General features: G+C 36.8%; 1 protein-coding gene across 7 annotated transcripts in view; it reads left to right on the forward strand.

Annotated features, from left to right (window-relative positions):
- The window catches only part of FAM126A (family with sequence similarity 126 member A), a 131,531-nt gene that overhangs the window by 32,747 nt on the left and 81,325 nt on the right, over positions 1-17,459 (forward strand). For 6 of the 7 annotated variants that reach the window (XR_004276721.1, XM_032304237.1, XM_032304235.1 and 3 more), the window contains exon 2: positions 15,485-15,563. Coding sequence is in view for 6 of the 7 variants with exons in the window: in XM_032304237.1 (XP_032160128.1) it covers positions 15,513-15,563 (51 nt within the window). In the remaining variant the exon portion in view is untranslated. Of the gene's footprint in view, positions 1-9,374; positions 9,870-15,484; positions 15,564-17,459 lie in introns of those variants that run through there. The other variant, XM_032304234.1, reaches the window with a different exon arrangement.

Raw genomic sequence — 17,459 nt, forward strand, 5'->3', positions numbered from 1 at the left:
TCTTTTTCTTTCTTTCTTTCTTTCTTTCTTTCTTTCTTTCTTTATCTCTCTCTCTTTCTTTCTTTCTTTCTTTCTTTCTTTCTTTCTTTCTTTCTTTCTTTCTTTCTTTCTTTCTTTCTTTTTCTTTTTAGGATTTATTTATCCAGGGGCATCTGAGTGACTCAGTGGTTAAGTGTTTGACTTTGGCTCAGGTCATGATTCCAGGGTCCAGGAATGGAGCCCCTCACTGGGCTCCCTGCTTGGTGGGAAGCCTGCTTCACCCTCTCTCTCTGTCCCCCGGCTCTCTCTCTTTCACACTCTCTATCTCAAATAAGTAAATACAATCTTCAAAAAAAAAAAAAAAGATTTATTTATCCATTTAGAGACAGCAAGGTGGGGAGAGGGACAGAGGAAGAGGGAGAGAAATCCCCAAGCAGATTCCCTGCTCATTGTTCAGTCTGACAGCTTGGTCCCAGGACCCAAAGATCATGAGCTGAAACCAAGAGTTGGCCACTCAACTGACTGAACCGCCAGGCACTCCTGAACATCTACTTTCTGTTCTTTGGGATATATTCCTGGGATTGGAATTGCTAGGTCATATGGTAATTCTATGTTTAAATTTTTCAGAATTGCTAAACTGTTTTCCATAGTGGCTAAATCTTTTTGCTTTCCCTCTGACAGTGTACAAGGGTTATAATTTCTCTACATGCTTGCCAACCCTTGTTATTTTACTTTTTGAAAGAAAACTTGTTACTGCATATTTGAAAGTTGCTAAGAGAGTAGATCTTAAAAGTTCTCATGATAAAAACAATTTTTTTTGTAACTACTAATGGTGATGGATTTTTTTTTTAAAAGATTTTATTTATTTATTTGACAGAGAGAGATCACAAGTAGATGGAGAGGCAGGCAGAGAGAGAGATAGAGGGAAGCAGGCTCCCTGCTGAGCAGAGAGCCCGATGCGGGACTCAATCCCAGGACCCTGAGATCATGACCTGAGCCAAAGGCAGCGGCTTAACCCACTGAGCCACCCAGGCGCCCAGTCCTTTTAAGTTTCTTACAGTAATGTTTTATAGTTTTCAGTGTACAAGTCTTGAGTTTCTTTTGTTAAATTAATCCCTGTTTCTTTTGTTAAAAATTTTTTTTAAAGATTTTATTTATTTATTAGACAGAGAGAGCACAAGCAGGGGGAGCAGCAGGCAGAGGGAGAGGGAGAGGGAGAAGCTGACTTCTCACTGAGCGGGGAGTCTGATGCAGGGCTCAAATCCTAGGACCCTGGGATCATGACCTAAGCTGAAGGCAGACGCTAAACCTACTGAACCACTCAGGTGCCCCTCTTTTGTTAAATTAATCCCAAATTATTCTTTTTGATGGTATTGAAAATGGAATTCTTTTAATTTCATTTTCAGATTTATTGTTATAGTGTAGAAATAGAATTGATTTTTTTTTTAGTCTTGATCTTTTATTCTGAAGCCTTGCTGAATGCATGTATTAGCTCTAATATTAGCTTTTTTGTGTGGATTCTGTAGTGGATTTCCCTATATAGGATCATATCATCAATGAATAGAAATAATTTTACTTCTTCTTTTCTAATTTGGATGCCTTTAACTTCTTTTTCTTGACTTGATGTTCTGGGAGTAGTGAATGTAAATGACATTTTTGTCTTGTTCCTCCTGATCTTAGTGGAGGATTTTTTAGCCTTTCACCATTGAGTATGCTAGTTGAGGTTTTTTTTTTGTAGATACCCTTACCAGGTTGAGGAAATTCTCTTCCATTCCTACTTTGTCAAATACTCTTTTCTTCATGAAAGGGTGTTGGATTTTGTCAAAAAAAATTTTTTTTTTTGCACTAGCCGAGGTGACCTTGTGTTTTCTTTTCTTCATTATATTAATGTAATGTATTATATTGCTTGATTTTTGTAATGTTGAACCTCTCTTGCATTCCTGTAATAAATCATACTTGGTTATGATGTATCATCTTAAAATGCTGCTGGATTTGGTTTGTTAATATTTTCTTGAAGAATTTTGCATCTATATTCAAAAATGATATTGGTCTAGAGTTTTCTTAGATGTCTTTGTCTGGCTTTGGTATCAAGGTAATGCTGGCTAGGAAGTATTTCTTAGGAAGTATTTCTTCTATTTTTGGAAGAGCTTGAGATGGATTGGTGTTAATACTTTAAATGTTTGGTAGAATTTACCAGTGAAGAAGGAGCATTTAAAAGCCCTATCCAGGGGGCACTTGGGTGGCTCAGTGGGTTAAGCCTCTGCCTTCGGCTCAGGTCATGATCCCAGGGTCCTGGGATCGACCCCACATTGGGCTCTCTGAGAGGCAGGGAGCCTGCTTCCCTTCCTCTCTCTCTACCTCTCTCTCTGCCTACTTGTGATCTCTCTCTCTCTTTCAAATAAATAAATAAAATCTTAAAAATAAAATAAAATAAAATAAAAGCCCCTATCCACCCACAAATCTCCTTTCTCAACAGCTTTCTTCCCAGTCTTTTTTTTTTTTTTTTTTTTTTTAGGTTTTATTTATTTATTTGAGAGAGAGCAAGAGAAAGGGAGAGAGCATGTACTATCGGGTGCTCCTCCTTCCCAGGCTTTTTAGCCTGGCTGTTGCTTTTCCTGACCATTATGCCTAGTTCCAGGCTGCTCTGGTCCAATGCTTTTGCCTTTAAATGCTTCCAGCATATGCCACTTAGGAAGCTTCCTAGCCCAGGGCATATCACTATATATTGGGCAAAACAAAAGGCAACCCTTTGTACCAGTCTTTTAAGGAGCCACCAGACAGAATGAAGCAGTTACAGTTCTTTGAGAATAAGGTCCCTATTGCTTTCTGTGTCACTAGCAAACTGCACCAAGAATTCAGGCTTCTCTGTCTTCATGGCCACTGCTGGTCGGAGAAGTTTGGGGTTGAAGATGAGTGATTTAAAATGTCCCAGTGCTTGCTTACCACAATGCAGAAGCTTCTTTCTTCACCAAACTTAAGAGAATTTACAACAGTTTATTTGCAGTTTTTGGCAGCTTATTAGTTTTTGTGGAGAGATAGAGCTCTGAAATTCTCCACTCCTCCATTTTTGGTGATATTATTTCTGTACTATAGTTTGCAACTTCCTATAAATCTATGGGTGTTTCGAAATAAGAAGTTTAAAAAATTATCCTAATTCTCAGACCTTCAAAGGGAACAAGCTATGATAAATTCAAAGAAAAATAGTCTTTGTGATTGTGTGCAGATATTAGCTATAGAAAGTACTTTATTTTCTTCTGAATAATTTGGTTTAGAATATGACAGCAACAGAGGAATTGATAGAAGGAGGTAGAGATTATTGGGACTATTGGGTGCTCAGTCAGTTAAGTGTCTGCCTTCAGCTTTGGTCATGATCCCAAGGTCCTGGATCTAGTCCCATATCAGGATCTAATCTGCTTACTCAGCAGGGCCACTCCTCCCTCTGCCTGCTGCTTCTCCTGCTTGTGCTCCCTCTCTCTCAGATAAATAAATAGAAATAAAATTTTTTTTTTTAAAAAAAGAGCTAGAGATTATTACCCTAATTTGAAGATCTCTAAATTTTAGTGTGTCCTTTCTTGTGTTCCTAGTTGCTATCGTATTCACATCTCATTTTGATGAGATGAATGTCAGTTTTCTTTGCTTTAGTTTCGGCATCACCTGGATATACCCTTTTGTGGATCTTGAAGAGGTAGGTATGATATGGTAGAGTGGAATTTGAAGGATATTTTATGACTATCTTCTATATTGAAAGGAAGGTAAGTAGATATGACTAGCTAGTAAGGCAGATGCAGTTGGATTTAATTAGAACCCAGCATGGGGTGCCTGGTGGCACAGTTGGTTGAATGGGGGACTCTTGGTTTTGGCTTAGGTTGTGATCTCAAGGTCATGAGATCGAGCCCCATGTGGGGCTCTGCACAGTCTCTTAAGACTCTCTCCCTCTCCCTTTGCCCCTTCTCCATCCCTGATGTTCTGTCTCTTCCCCACCCCCCCAAATAAATAAATAAATCTTTAAAAAAGAACCCAGCTTAAATACTTTTCATTAGTGGTTATCGACATTTTTTTTTTTTTACTTCTCTTCTCCCTTAACACTTGCCACTTTTTTGTAGAGAATAAAGTAAAAGTCCATAGTTATTCATTTTGGAGTTAGCTTTCAAATTCTTGGTTCAAGATGGAGTCAAGAAATCTGAGCAATTTTGAAAACTTGTTGAACTTGCTTAACTGATATATGTCAGCTTTATTATATTGACATTAGCTATAAAATATGTATAAAATATGACAGATTTATTTTTAAAAAGAGCTTGCAGTCTGTGTAAATAGGGACTATTCATTAACTTATGAGATCTTTCTGGAATATCTCTTACCTGACAAGTACTGGACTAAGTGCTGAGAATAGAATGTGGGCAAAACCAGATTTAGTTCCTGCTCTTAAAACACAGTACAGGGGCACTTGGGTGGCTTAGTCAGCTAAGAGTTTGCCTTTGGGTTGGGTCATGATCGCAGGGTCCTGGGATCAAGCCCTGCTTTGGGTTCCCTGTTTGGTGGGGAGCCTGCTTTTCCCCTCTCCCTCTGTGGCAACCCCTGCTTGTGCTTGTTCTCTCTCTCTCAAACAAAATCTTTAAAACAAAAACAAAACAAAAATAGTACATCTCTGCTTAGTATACTATGTTACAAAAACAGACTGCCCATTAAATCTCTCCAGCAACAATTTATTTCTTGCTCGTATTACCTGTAGTTGATTGTTAATTAGTTGTCACTTGGTCTACATGTCTCTCATTCCAGGATAAATAAGTAGCTTTTATCTGGGACATTTGGGTGTTCCCTCATTCTCTGCTCTCTAGCCATATGGATTTCTTTATTTTCCTTGAACAAACCCAATGATTCATTCTCCAGAGCCTTTTCCTGTAACATTCAATTTGCCTGGCACACTTTATTATACACCATACAACACCATCTCATCATGTCCTAGTTAACTCATACTTCATTAAATCTCAGCTGAAGTGTCAGTTACTTAGGGAGACTTTTACTGACCCCCAAGTCTGTCTGCTTGCACTAATTCAAAGTGATCAGTCAGTAATTGAATTGATTATTAGAACAAAAATCAGTACTCTTTAGAGGATTGTAACACTCTTTAGAGGATTACAACAGCTCTATAATTTATCTTCCATAATGTCCAGTTTGTAATCAAAGTTAATAGTTATGTAAAGGAGGAAGAAAATGAAACTCAAGAAAAAAGAACAGCCAATAGATATCAACTCCAAGATGGTTCATAAATTGGACTTAGCAGAGAAAGTTTTTAAAGCAGCTATTATAAATATGCTGAAAAAATAATGCTTAAGGATTTAAAGGAAGATAAGACCTTAATGAATTAATAGATAGGGAATATCAGAAAAAGAGAAAAGTGAAAAAGAAAACAAAATGGAAATCCAATGAGAAATTCCTTGTATGAATGTGAGGGTAATCTGGTTGTGACATCTGTTACTCCATTGATCACTAGGCTTGATTTGGCTGATCTGGCTAGCTAGGCAGTGTCCTTTTCTTCCCTCACTGCTCTAAGTGCATCACTCACAAAGCTGTGTGCTCTGTCGAAGAGGACGACCTTCCTCAGTAGTGGAGGACCATTCTTCTGTCAAGGGTATACAAGTAGCTATGCTCCCCTGCTAGAACTTCCAAATAATCTCTCAAGGTCCATTTGTAGGAGAATGTAGAGTAGTCAAGTTTCCAAGACTCCAGACACATCCAAATGAGGTGCTGCATGTGGCAGTCTGCCTTTCATTTAAAAAAAAAAAAGAAAAAAGAAAAAAGAAAGAAAGAAAGAAAGAAAAGAAAAGAAAAAGGAAAAAAGAAAAATTTCCTGTATGAACTTAATAGATTGGAGATAGCAGAATAAAGAGTACACATCAGTAGAAATCATCCAATCTAGGAAACACAGGAAAAAAAGATTGTAGGAAAATTAACAAAACTTCTGGGATCAGTGGAAAAATATCAGAGTCTTACATATGTGTAATTGGAGTCCCAGAAGAGGAGAGTGACAATGATAGGAAGTATATTTGAAGACATAAGGGATGGGATTTTCTCAAATTTGATCAAAAACATTGCTTTACTGATCTGAGGAACTCAGCTAGCGCCAAGCAGGATGAATTTAAAGAAAAACACACATAAAAGCGCAGCTGGGTGGCTCAGTTGGTTAAGCATCTGCCTTCAACTCAGGTCTTGATCCCAGAGTCCTGGGATCAAGTCCCAGGGAGTCTGCTTCTCCTTCTGCCCCTCCCCTACTTGTGCTCTCTCTTACAAATAAATAAATAAAATCTTTCTAAAAAGGAAAGAAAAACACACAGAGGCTTATCATAGCTAACCTGCTGAAAACCAAAAATAAAGAGAAATATTGGTAGGAGCCTATTTCAGATATTCCATGGCACCCATGTATTAGATGATTCACTGGAACTCACAGGACTCATAGGCAGTTATACCTGCTATATTCTATTACAGTGAAAGTATGTAAAGCTGGATCAGTAAAGGGAAAAAGATGCATCAGCTAAAATCAGAAGGCAACCAGGCATAAGCTTTCATAGTTCTCCCTCCTGGTGGTAGCATAGGACACACTTTTTTCTCCTGCACGGAATTCTAGCAACACATAGGAAGTACTTGTCCCCAGCTCACCAAAACTGCCACAAAAAGAAATAGAAAATTTTAAATAGCTCTACATCTGTTGAAGAAATTGAATTCTTTGAGTAGGTAATGATGTTTTAGATAAGACCCAGAAAACACTAACTGTGAAAGAAAAAAATGACAAATTGGACTTCATCATAATTAAAACCATCTGCTATTTTAAAAAACACCATTAAGAAAATAAAAAGGCAAGTCACAAGCCAGGAGAAAATACTCGCAAAATAGAATTCATTTTATATTAAGAACACTTAAAACTCAATAAGACATATAGCCCAATTAACAAAGTCAGCAACCTGAAAAAACACTTCACAAAAGAAGATAAATTATTGGCCAATAGGTACATGAAAAGATATGCAACATTAGTCATCATAGAACTGTAAACTAAAACAATGAAACACTAGAATAGTTAAAATTTTAAGACCAAATATTGAGGAAGATTAAAGGTATTGAAAATCTTACAGTTTATTGCTGGAAGTATAAAATGGTAGAGCCATTTTATAGTTTGGTACAGTTTTATAGTTTTATAGTTTGGTACAGTTGGCTGTTGTTGGTGTTGTGTATATGTATATAAAGTTAAAACATATTGTTACTATATGACCTAGGAATTCTACTCATAGGTGTTTCACCATAAATAAAAATGTATCCACAAGATTTGTATATAAATTTTTCCAGTTGCTATTGTTGCATAACTGTCACAAATTTGACATAAATAAAGCCATTTTGTCACACTCATGGATTCTATAATTAAGAATTTGAGGAAAGGCAGATGCAGATGGCTTTTCTCTTTTCCTCAATGTCTGTGGCTTTAGCTGAGAGGACTCAAAGGCTAGAGATGGCTGGGGGCTGGAATTACCTGAAGACTTGCTCACTCTTAAGTTTGTCTGCCGGTTGATGCTGACTGTTAGCTGGGATCCAGTAAGATTGTCAGCAGAGAATAGCTACATGTGGACTCTCCATGTAAGTTAGTCCTTGGGCATTTTCATAATACAGTGGATAGATTTCAAGAATTATGGTCCCTAGAGAATCATTTGCAAACTGTATCACCTTGTATGACCTAGCCATAGTACTGAGCTTACTTACACTCAAGGGGAGGTTACCTTGATTCCACTTCTTGATAAAAGTTGTGTCCAAGTTATCTTTTAAGGAGATTGTGTTGTGGTTATCTTCAGAGAATACAATCTGCCACATGAATGTTTATAGTAGCTTGATTCATAATAGCCCCAAACTGAAAGTAATCCGTATGTCCATCAGCAGCTAAATAGGTAAAATTTTGTGGTATAGTCATGCAAGTCAGCAATGAGAAAGAACAAGCTATAGATACACTCAACAGCATGAATAAATCTCAAAAACAAGCTGAGAAGATGAAACCAGAATCACATGTACATAGTGTATGATTCCATTTGTTTGAAGTTCTTGTGCATGCTGAGTAATCTATAATGAGAGAAGTCAAATCAGTAGTTCCTTGGGATAGGGGGTTGGAGGATTGACTGGAAAGGATGGATACATAGAACTGAACAGTTGTAATGTGTATATTTTATTATATATAAATTATACCTCAAAGTTGATTTTTAAAAACTAAAACAAATTTGTAAGGACAGTTAGGAATTAGAAATGAGTATACAACTCTTTTGGGGAGTTTTAATGTAAAAGAGGAACAGAGATGTGAAAATAGCTGAAGTGGAAATGAGGTAGAGAGGGAGAAATTTAGGGAGAAGAGGCTTGTTAAAGTGATTTTGTTAGGTAGGCAAGAGAGGATTTTGTAGTGCATTCTTCAAAGGCTTGGCCTCAGATAGGATTATGGACAATTCATTTAGTTAACAGAAGGGAAGATGAAGTGTAAAGATACAGATGCTTTTAGGTAGGTAGACATTTGAGAATTCATGAAAGTTCTCTTCTGATCAGTGAGGTAGGAATTAAGATTATCATCTGCGAGTAACAATGGGAAGAAGGTTTTAGAGTTTTGAGTATCTGGAAGAATGTATGAAACAATTAAGTAGGAGACTGGGAAAGTGAACAGACTATAGGGAACTGCATGATTGCCAGGCAACATTAAGGGTATACTTAAGGTTCTTAGTCATAACTTTTTAAGTGTTGTTTTAGTTGTTTTTTTCACCTGTTCAGCTGTATGGTTGCTGACGTGGACCATGTGGAGAGTTGCATTTCACCAGAGTTGTATTTTTGCCAAGGGAATAAAACAATTAAGGGCAAAGTAGTTGAAGGAGTACATTCAAAATGGTGATTAGAATTAACTAAAGAATTTGAAATGGGCAAGGAGAGAAAGGAGAATATTGGGAAGTGACATTATATCCTGGTATGGTCAAAAGTTTTTGGGGTCTGAGTGCATAAAAGGATGTATTGAAAAGATAGGAAAGGTCAGAGGTCAGCGGGGGGAAGACAATGGTTTCTCAAAGTATCATTTGGGGACCTTTTGGGGGTCCCTAAAATCCTTTCATGTAGTCTACAAGCTTAAAACTATTTTCATAACAGTAGGACTTTTATTTGTCTTCTCACTCCTATTAATGGGTATACAGTAGTGCTTTCCAAAGGCTACATGGTAAGGGATGACTAATGGGATATATGCTTATAAGTTCTTGTGTTTTAAAAATTTCTGTTTTATTTTTGAATGTTGTAAATACCAATAGATATTAGTATATGTGCTGCTGAAGCGAGCACATACCAATAGATATTAACCTACATAAATAAAAAGCTGTTTCAGAGCCTCAATAATTTTTAAAAAATAACTTTATGAATAACTTTAGATTTATAGAAAAGTTGCAAACATAGTATGGAGTAGTCCCATATATCTCACACCCCAGTTCAGTTTCTCTTAATGTCATTCAAAGAATGTGCATTTGTCATTACTAATTACATTGTTCTTGACTAAATTCCAGACTTTATTAGGATCTCACTAGTTTTTTCATTACTGTCTTTCTACTTCTAGGATCTAATCCAGGTTACCCTATTCTATTCAGTTGTTTTCATGTCACCTTAGTCTCTCTGGTCTATAAGAGTCTCACAGTCTTTTTCTGTTTTTGTTTGTTTGTTGTTTAGGACCTTGTTACTTTTGAGGAATACGTATCAGATATTTTCATAGAACATCCCTCAAATGTTTCTCTAATGTTTTCTCATTATTATACTTGGTTTATAGGTTTTTTGAAAGAATACCACAGGGGTAAAGTGCCCTTCTCATCATATCAGGGGTACATAATACTCACATGACATCTCAGGTGAGGTGAATCTTGATCAAGTCAGTGTTTGCCATATTTCTCCACTATAAAGTTACTATTTCCCCCTTTTGATACTCTACTCTTTGGAAACAAATCACTATGTCCAATCCATTGTCAGTGGGAAGACAGGGACTAAACCCTTCCTGGATATATCTTTTGGAATTCTCCTGAGAGGAGGACTTGTCTCTTGCTCTCTAACTTTTGTTTATTATTTCATTGTGGACTCATGTATGTTTATTTTATACTGTGGGTAATAATTCAGTTCTATGTTATTTGTTATGTTGCTCAAGTTATTCCAGCTTTGGCCATTGGATATTCTTTCAGGTTGGTTTAATATCTTAAAGTGTAAAATGGCCTTGACCAAGTGTTTGAGAATAGCTGGTATAGGTCATGATCATAGGATTGAATAGCTGAGGCAGGGAAGAAGACAATGTGGTTGGAAGAGATTTTTAGGAATTAAGAGTTCAGGGTGTGAGAAAATAACCAACAAGAATTCCAATTTCTATCTATCTATCTGTCAGAGAGAAAGGAAGAGGGCACAAGTAGGAGGGGCAGAGGGAGAAGGAGAGAGAAACTCAAGCAGACTCCTCACTGAGCGTAGAGCCCGACTTGGGGCTGGATCTTATGACCCTGAGATCATAACCCCAGCCAAAACAGGAGTTGGGTGCTTAACCAGCTGTGCCACCCAGTCACCCCAATCACCAAGAATTTAAATAGGAGTAGTTTGAAAGATGGACAGTGAGCCAGAGTTAAAGTCATTTAGAAATGAAGGGGAGGTGATGGGGATTTGACTGATAGATGCAGCTACATGAGTTCAAAGCAACTTTGGGTGGATGGTTTGAAAAGAGAGAGGAAGAATTATTTGAAAATGATAATAAGGAGAAAGAAGGAGGACAGTTACTTTACCTCCAGGCTTAGTGGTTTCTTCCAGGGCTACCTGAGGAAAAGCAGTCACTCTGAGAAGATCACAGGGAAAACTGTCTTCAGAGAAGGACTGGGTTTCATGTTAGAATAAGAAGAAAGAAAGACATTCAGAGAATTGTTGAGGACACAGAGGATTTTACTGCTAACAGATTGTCAGTTTCAGAAGGCACAGTGAAAAAAACCTCCCTCCAGAATTTGAATGGGATAGGAGAGGAGGGTAAAACAGATGTGCAAGAGTTATGTAGATTAGTGTGTGAGGGCTGAGTGTAACCTGGGAGCTGTAGTGGTGTCCAACATAAACAGGGAACGGGGATGAAGGAAATGATGACTGGTCTTGTTAGACCTGAAGCAGATAGTTGTGGTAAGGCTGTGAATGTTTCAAGAGTAGGGAGGTAGTTTTAAGCCTCTCTTTTGAGCTCTGTGGAAGAAGGTAAAGAGATACGGGCAGGGACAATTTTACTTGAGCTTGAATGCATGCTGGACAAGTGAGTATTCAGATTAACTCAGCTATGCAACTGAGGGCTCCCATATGATCTCTGTCAAATGGAAGATAAGAGGCCTGGGGCTGTTACTATTGTATAATATACACACAGAAAAATGCACGAATCAGTGTGGAGTTTGGTGAATTTCCACCAAATGAACATACCTGGGTAACCAGCCCCTACATCAAGAAGCATAACATTACTAGAACCCAAAAAGTAACTCCCTCAAGGGCAACCGTTATCCTAGCTTTTAACACAATTGATTAGTTTTGCTTGTTATTGAAGTGTATTCAAATGTAATATAGGAAAAAGTATTTTTCTGCCTCCTTTTCCCCAACATTATGATATTAATATAATTATATTTTGATATATATACACATAATTATATACAATTATATATCTTATTATTATCATTGTTGTGTAGAACTCCACATACGGTGTACCATAATTTATCTATTCTACTCTTGATGAATATTGGTTTGCTTCTACTTTTAACTATTTACAAAACCTGCTGCTATGGAAATTCTTAAGCACAACTTCCAGAAAACATATGTTCACGTTTCTGTATGATTTTTTTTTTTATTTACTTATTTGACAGACAGAGATCACAAGTAGGCAGAGAGGCAGGCAGAGAGAGAGGAAGGGAAGCAGGCTCCCTGCTGAGCAGAGAGCCTGATGTGGGGCTCGATCCCAGGACCCTGGGATCATGACCTGAGCCGAAGGCAGAGGCTTTAACCCACTAGCCACCCAGGTGCCCCAGTATGATTTTTTTTAATGGGTGGAATTGCTGGGTCAGTGGAACATAAATGTGTTCAAGTTTAGAAGATATTTGCCAAAGCATTTCCAAGATATTGTACCAGTTTATATCCACATCACCTAATATGAATATTCTGTTTGTTCCGTACCTTTGCCTTTCATTCTAGCCACACTTGCAAGAATTTGTGTGTATGTGTGTGAGAGAGAGATATTTTATTGTGGATTTTAATTGACTAACAAAGTCGAACACCTTGTTTTTCCTATTGGGATTGTCTGTCTTTTTCTTAGTAATTTGAGTTCTGTATATATTTTGGATATGAAGCTCTTGTCAGACATAGGAAATGCAGTATCTTTTCGGATGCTGTGGCTTTGCTTTTTCATTCTCTTAGTGGTAACTTTTGATGAATAAAAGTTCTTCCTGTCTTATGATTAGTGCCTTTGTGCCTCTTGTTTAAGAAACCTTTGCCTACTCCAGGGTTATGAAGGTATTCTCTTACATTTTCTTCCAAATGGTTTATGTTTTACCTCTTTCACTTAAATCTGTGGATCCATGGAACTGCTTTTTGCACATGGTATGAACTAGTAGGTCATGGTTCTCTCCCCACTTTTTACCCTATGTTGCTGTCCATTGACTTAGCCTCATTTAATTTAAAAACTGTTCTTTCCCTACTGAATTGGTGTCACTTTTGTCATAAATCAGATGTATATGTTTCTGGCAACTCTGTTTCTTTCTTTCTTTTTTTTTTTTGGCCCTTATGATAATACCAAACTGGCTTAACTACTACAATGTTTAGTAAGTTTTCTAGTAAACCTTGATATTCAGAAGTTCAAGTCCTATAGCTCTGTTGTTTTGATTGATTTTTTTTACAGATTGCCATGACTATTCTTGATCCTTTGCAAATCCCTGTTGATTCCTTTTTTTTTTTTTTAAGATTTTATTTATTTATTTGACAAAGATCACAAGTAGGCAGAGAGGCAGGCAGAGAGAGAGGAAGGGAAGAAGGCTCCCCGCTGAGCAGAGTCCAATGTGGGGCTCTATCCCAGGACCCTGGGATCATGACCTGAGCCGAAGGCAGAGGCTTTAACCCACTGAGCCACCCAGGCGCCCCCCTCTTGATTACTTTTAACCTTCTAAAAATTAGTCTCAATTTTAACTAGGGAGTTATTTTGAATTTTTGTAAAAATTTTATCTCCCCCAATTTTCTGTAATTTGATGTAGCATGGTTTTATTTGTGATAATTTTCTGCCCTACTAGATAAACATTGGATAAATATTTTAAAACCCTTATTTGCATTTATATTTACTTTGCTTCATTTTCTTCACAAATAAATATTAATATAGCAAGAGAAAAGTAAGTAGATCCAGGGGCAGGATCTACCTGGTGGATGGCTTAGTTGGTTAAGTGCCTGACTGGCTCAGGTCATGATCTCAAGATACTGGAATCAAGCCCTGCATAAGACTCCGCTTAACCTGGGAGTCTGTTTGTCCCTCTCCCTCTGTTTCTACTTATCAGCTCTGCCCCCACCAACTCATGCGCTCTCTCAAATAAATAAAAATTTTTTAAAAAAGTAGATCCAGGCGGAAAGAAAATAAGAGTAGGAGTATAATATGAAACAAGAAAAAGGATTAACTCAGGCCTGCTTTTTTTGTGTACAGAATTAGGGCAGAAACTGTGACTCCCACTTTATTAGAATCAAAGTAAAGAGAATCTGTTATGAGAGTCACAGTATCCATATGTAAAAGCAAACAAGTTACTCTAAAGGAGAGTTTTTCCTGGTAGGGAAAACTGAAGATGTGGATTTTCTATTCTTTTGCATTTTAAAGGTGGTAACGTGATCTAGCAGGATTTTTGGTAACATTTGGGACATAATTTCAAAGCCCAGTTTATTCGAGTGGATAGTTCTATAAAATCAGTAGTATGGTACATACATGTATTTTTTGATAGTCTGACTTGACCCGAGGATAAAATTTGGATTAAAAAATAAATGGGCTATTTTTGCTCTAAAAATTAACATGCATATCTCTCAATTCCTAATGAATGAATGAATGTGTATGTATACACATTGTGTATGTATATGTGTACACATATTTTTCTTAACTATGGTTTTATTTTTTTTCTCTATTTTTTTAACCATGTTTTTAATGGGAATTAGACAATAGAAACTTTTTATATTCTTAGGCAAGAACCTATGTTGTTTATTAAGGCATGTCTGTATGCTTTGGTAGACAGCTGAGCAGAGGCTATGTGAGTTGATATTCCTCAATTATAATATTGCATAGTATTGGGTGCCTAGGTGGCTCAGTGGGTTAAAGCCTCTGCCTTTGGCTCAGGTTGTCAAGACTGACAATCTTGAGTCCAGCTCTCTGCTCAGCAGGGCGCCTGCTTCTCTGTCTCTCTCTGCCTGTCTCTGCCTACTTGTGATCTTTGTCTGTCAAATAAATAAATAAAATCTTAAAAAAATATATTGCATAGTATTAAAACTTTATTGCCAGGTACTTAAATAAGTGCTTTTATTTGCACTTTTTAATTTAATCCTAACAATAACCCCTTGAAAGTAGATGCTGTGGCTATCTGTATTTCACAGATGAAAAAAGTAAGGTAAAAAAGTTGCCCAACGTTGTACTACAAATAAGTAATAGAATCAGGATTCTGTTTCTGGCAATTATGCCTCTCTTTCTACTACATTATAAGGCTGATGAAAATTAAGAAGCCTAATGAAGGATTTGTGCTTGAGTTAGGAGGTTAAGAAATTCAGATAGAGCTAAGGTTTTCCTTCAAGAAACAGTTTTTAGGTCTACTCTCATACAGATGGGTGAAGAAAACTACTTTGTACATTCACAGAAGTTTTGCTTGAGTTAAGTTTGTTTTGCATTTTCTTTAGCTTCCTTTTCTCCTCATTTTTACCTAGCTAAATCCCATTGTTCTGAATAGCTATTGTTGAATATGATTATTATCTTGAATATTATCACTTTTATTCTTATTTTATGATTATTAGGCTTTCAGGGAACCAAGTGGCTTGTCTAAAGAGATTATAAAGAATCAAAATATAAGCAAATGGAATTATTTAAATGCTTCCTATAAAGTCAGTTTTGCAGCATGTCTTTTTATATTTTTACAATTTTAAAATATTTTCTGAAGATGCATGATTATTTTGGAATTATTTCATTGAAACAAGGGAAAGTGTTTAGTATGTTTTGCAGCTGGCGTTCCTAAAAGCTTGAACGAAAACTGCAGAACCAATTTCCTTATGTTATTTATACTTTTATTAAAATTCTTGTGTTTGAATGCTTGTTTATGCACACTGTTTTGAAATGAGCCTAGTAATTTATGTTTTAAACTGCTTTAATTTCACAAATAAGAAGTAACTAAATTTTATAGGACTAGTTCTATTCATAGTAATCTGACTTTAACATATGTTCAAAATTTTAACATTTCTTTATGTTAACTTTCAGGTCGAAGGTCTAGAACAGATGTGGAAAGATGTTCACTTCAGAGAAAGGGGCTGTGGAGGAATGGTTGTCAGAGTTTAAGGTAATATTTACTGTTTCAGTATAATAATTATATTCCAAAGAAGTTTTGTTTGGGATTTAAATCCCAGTGGCTGTTTTTAAAATTTTATTTTACTGGGGCGCCTGGGTGGCTCAGTGGGTTAAGCCGCTGCCTTCGGCTCAGGTCATGATCTCAGGGTCCTGGGATCGAGTCCCGTATCGGGCTCTCTGCTCAGCAGGGAGCCTGCTTCCCTCTCTCTCTCTCTCTCTCTCTCTGCCTGCCTCTCTGTCTACTTGTAATCTCTGTCAAATAAATAAATAAAATCTAAAAAAATAATTTTATTGTACTTTTTATAATTTTTATTTTTTATGACTGAAAGTCTAAGTATCTATGGAAGCAGAAATATGTTCCAACAAATCTTAATAAGGAATTTTTACACATAGTAATTCTTTCCAGGAAATAAATTCCTTTTTCTCCCAAGTGGTTAAAAGAGTTTGTTTTCTCCTTTTCATAGCAACCTCACAAAGAATGTTTAAAGTTTCTGAATGTTAATGTTACCCCCTCCAACCATCAAAGATTCAGTGTTAAAATGTTTCTCCCAATTTGGAGGGGAACAAGAATGGGTATGATCAACAATGGGGAGAAGATGGGAAGATATTTACCTACCTTTCTACCAATGGATCCTTCTTTAGGTGGCTAACTTTTGTTTTCTTTTCTTATAAAGTTTTCTGTATAATAGCTAAAATTGTGGGGGTTTTTTTTTTGTTTTGTTTTTGTTTTTTGTTTGGTTGTTTGTTTTTTGCCGGGGTGTGGTGCAGAGGGAAAGGGAAGGAGAGAGAGAAAGAGAACCTTAAGCAGGCTCCACATCCAGTGCAGAGCCTGATAGGGAGCTCTGTTTTACAACCCTGAGATCATGACTGAGCCAATATCAAAAGTTGAACCCTTAACCAACTGAACCACCCAGGAACCCCTCAAATTATATTCTTTAACCAGTAAATTACCTTCTCCTTGTCCTTTAGATCTTGTTACACATAATTATGTGAACTTCATGATCCTAAACCATAGGAATGAAGGGTTCGGGTTGTAACTGTCACTTTTTTGTCCAGCCTAATCAGTCCATGACTTTCAATGACAAATGTATAGCATGACTTTGAAAAAGTCAGACTTACTGGCTTGTTTCAAAGAGGGAGACTACAACAGGCACTATATGAGCATTTCACCAAACAGAAGAAAAGACAAAATCATGGGATTTGTAGGAAAGGTGAAGTTTAGATGAAATTTAAATGAAGCAATATTTTTATGGGCTTGATCAAAACAAAGCAGAGCTGTATGTAATGGAGTCAAAATCTGGTGTGGACTTCAAAGTGGACCCAGGGTCATGTTGTCTTGGAAACTACAAAATTAAATCTATGTGGAATGTTATGCTCAGAAACCCCTTATCTGAAGCTCTGGCTCTGTACCTTGGTTGAAAATCAAACCTGCTTCTCTGTGTCAAGGTGACTTAGATCCTCCAGGCAAAAGTGGGACGTTTCATTCTTACTGATTCATGTTTATACAGCCACGGTTTTGATATCTGTGATTTTAGATAACAAGCCTTCTCAGTGAATAAGAATATAGTTAATCACTCAAAAAGAGAGGTTGTTAAGAAACTTAAGCTGCAGTGTGTCCTTGAGAGAAGCAATGTTTCCTGTTAATTTTGCAGCTTGCCTTATCAGTCATTATTATCTCATCCTGACAAATGCCTGGGCATATTTTCACTTTGTCAGTTATTATAGTCATGAGTTGAGTATCCTTCTACAGATCCCCTAAGTCATCATAAGTGATGTAGAATCTTATAAAAGTGCACTGTATAGTGCCTTCTACATATTTTAATAATTTGATTAAACATTCTGCATATGTTGTTTTTCTAAGTGTTTGAGTTGTTTTGAAGTCTTTTTT

This window comes from Mustela erminea, chromosome 11, assembly GCF_009829155.1.
Source record: "Mustela erminea isolate mMusErm1 chromosome 11, mMusErm1.Pri, whole genome shotgun sequence".
In the NCBI taxonomy this organism is placed as follows: domain Eukaryota; kingdom Metazoa; phylum Chordata; class Mammalia; order Carnivora; family Mustelidae; genus Mustela; species Mustela erminea.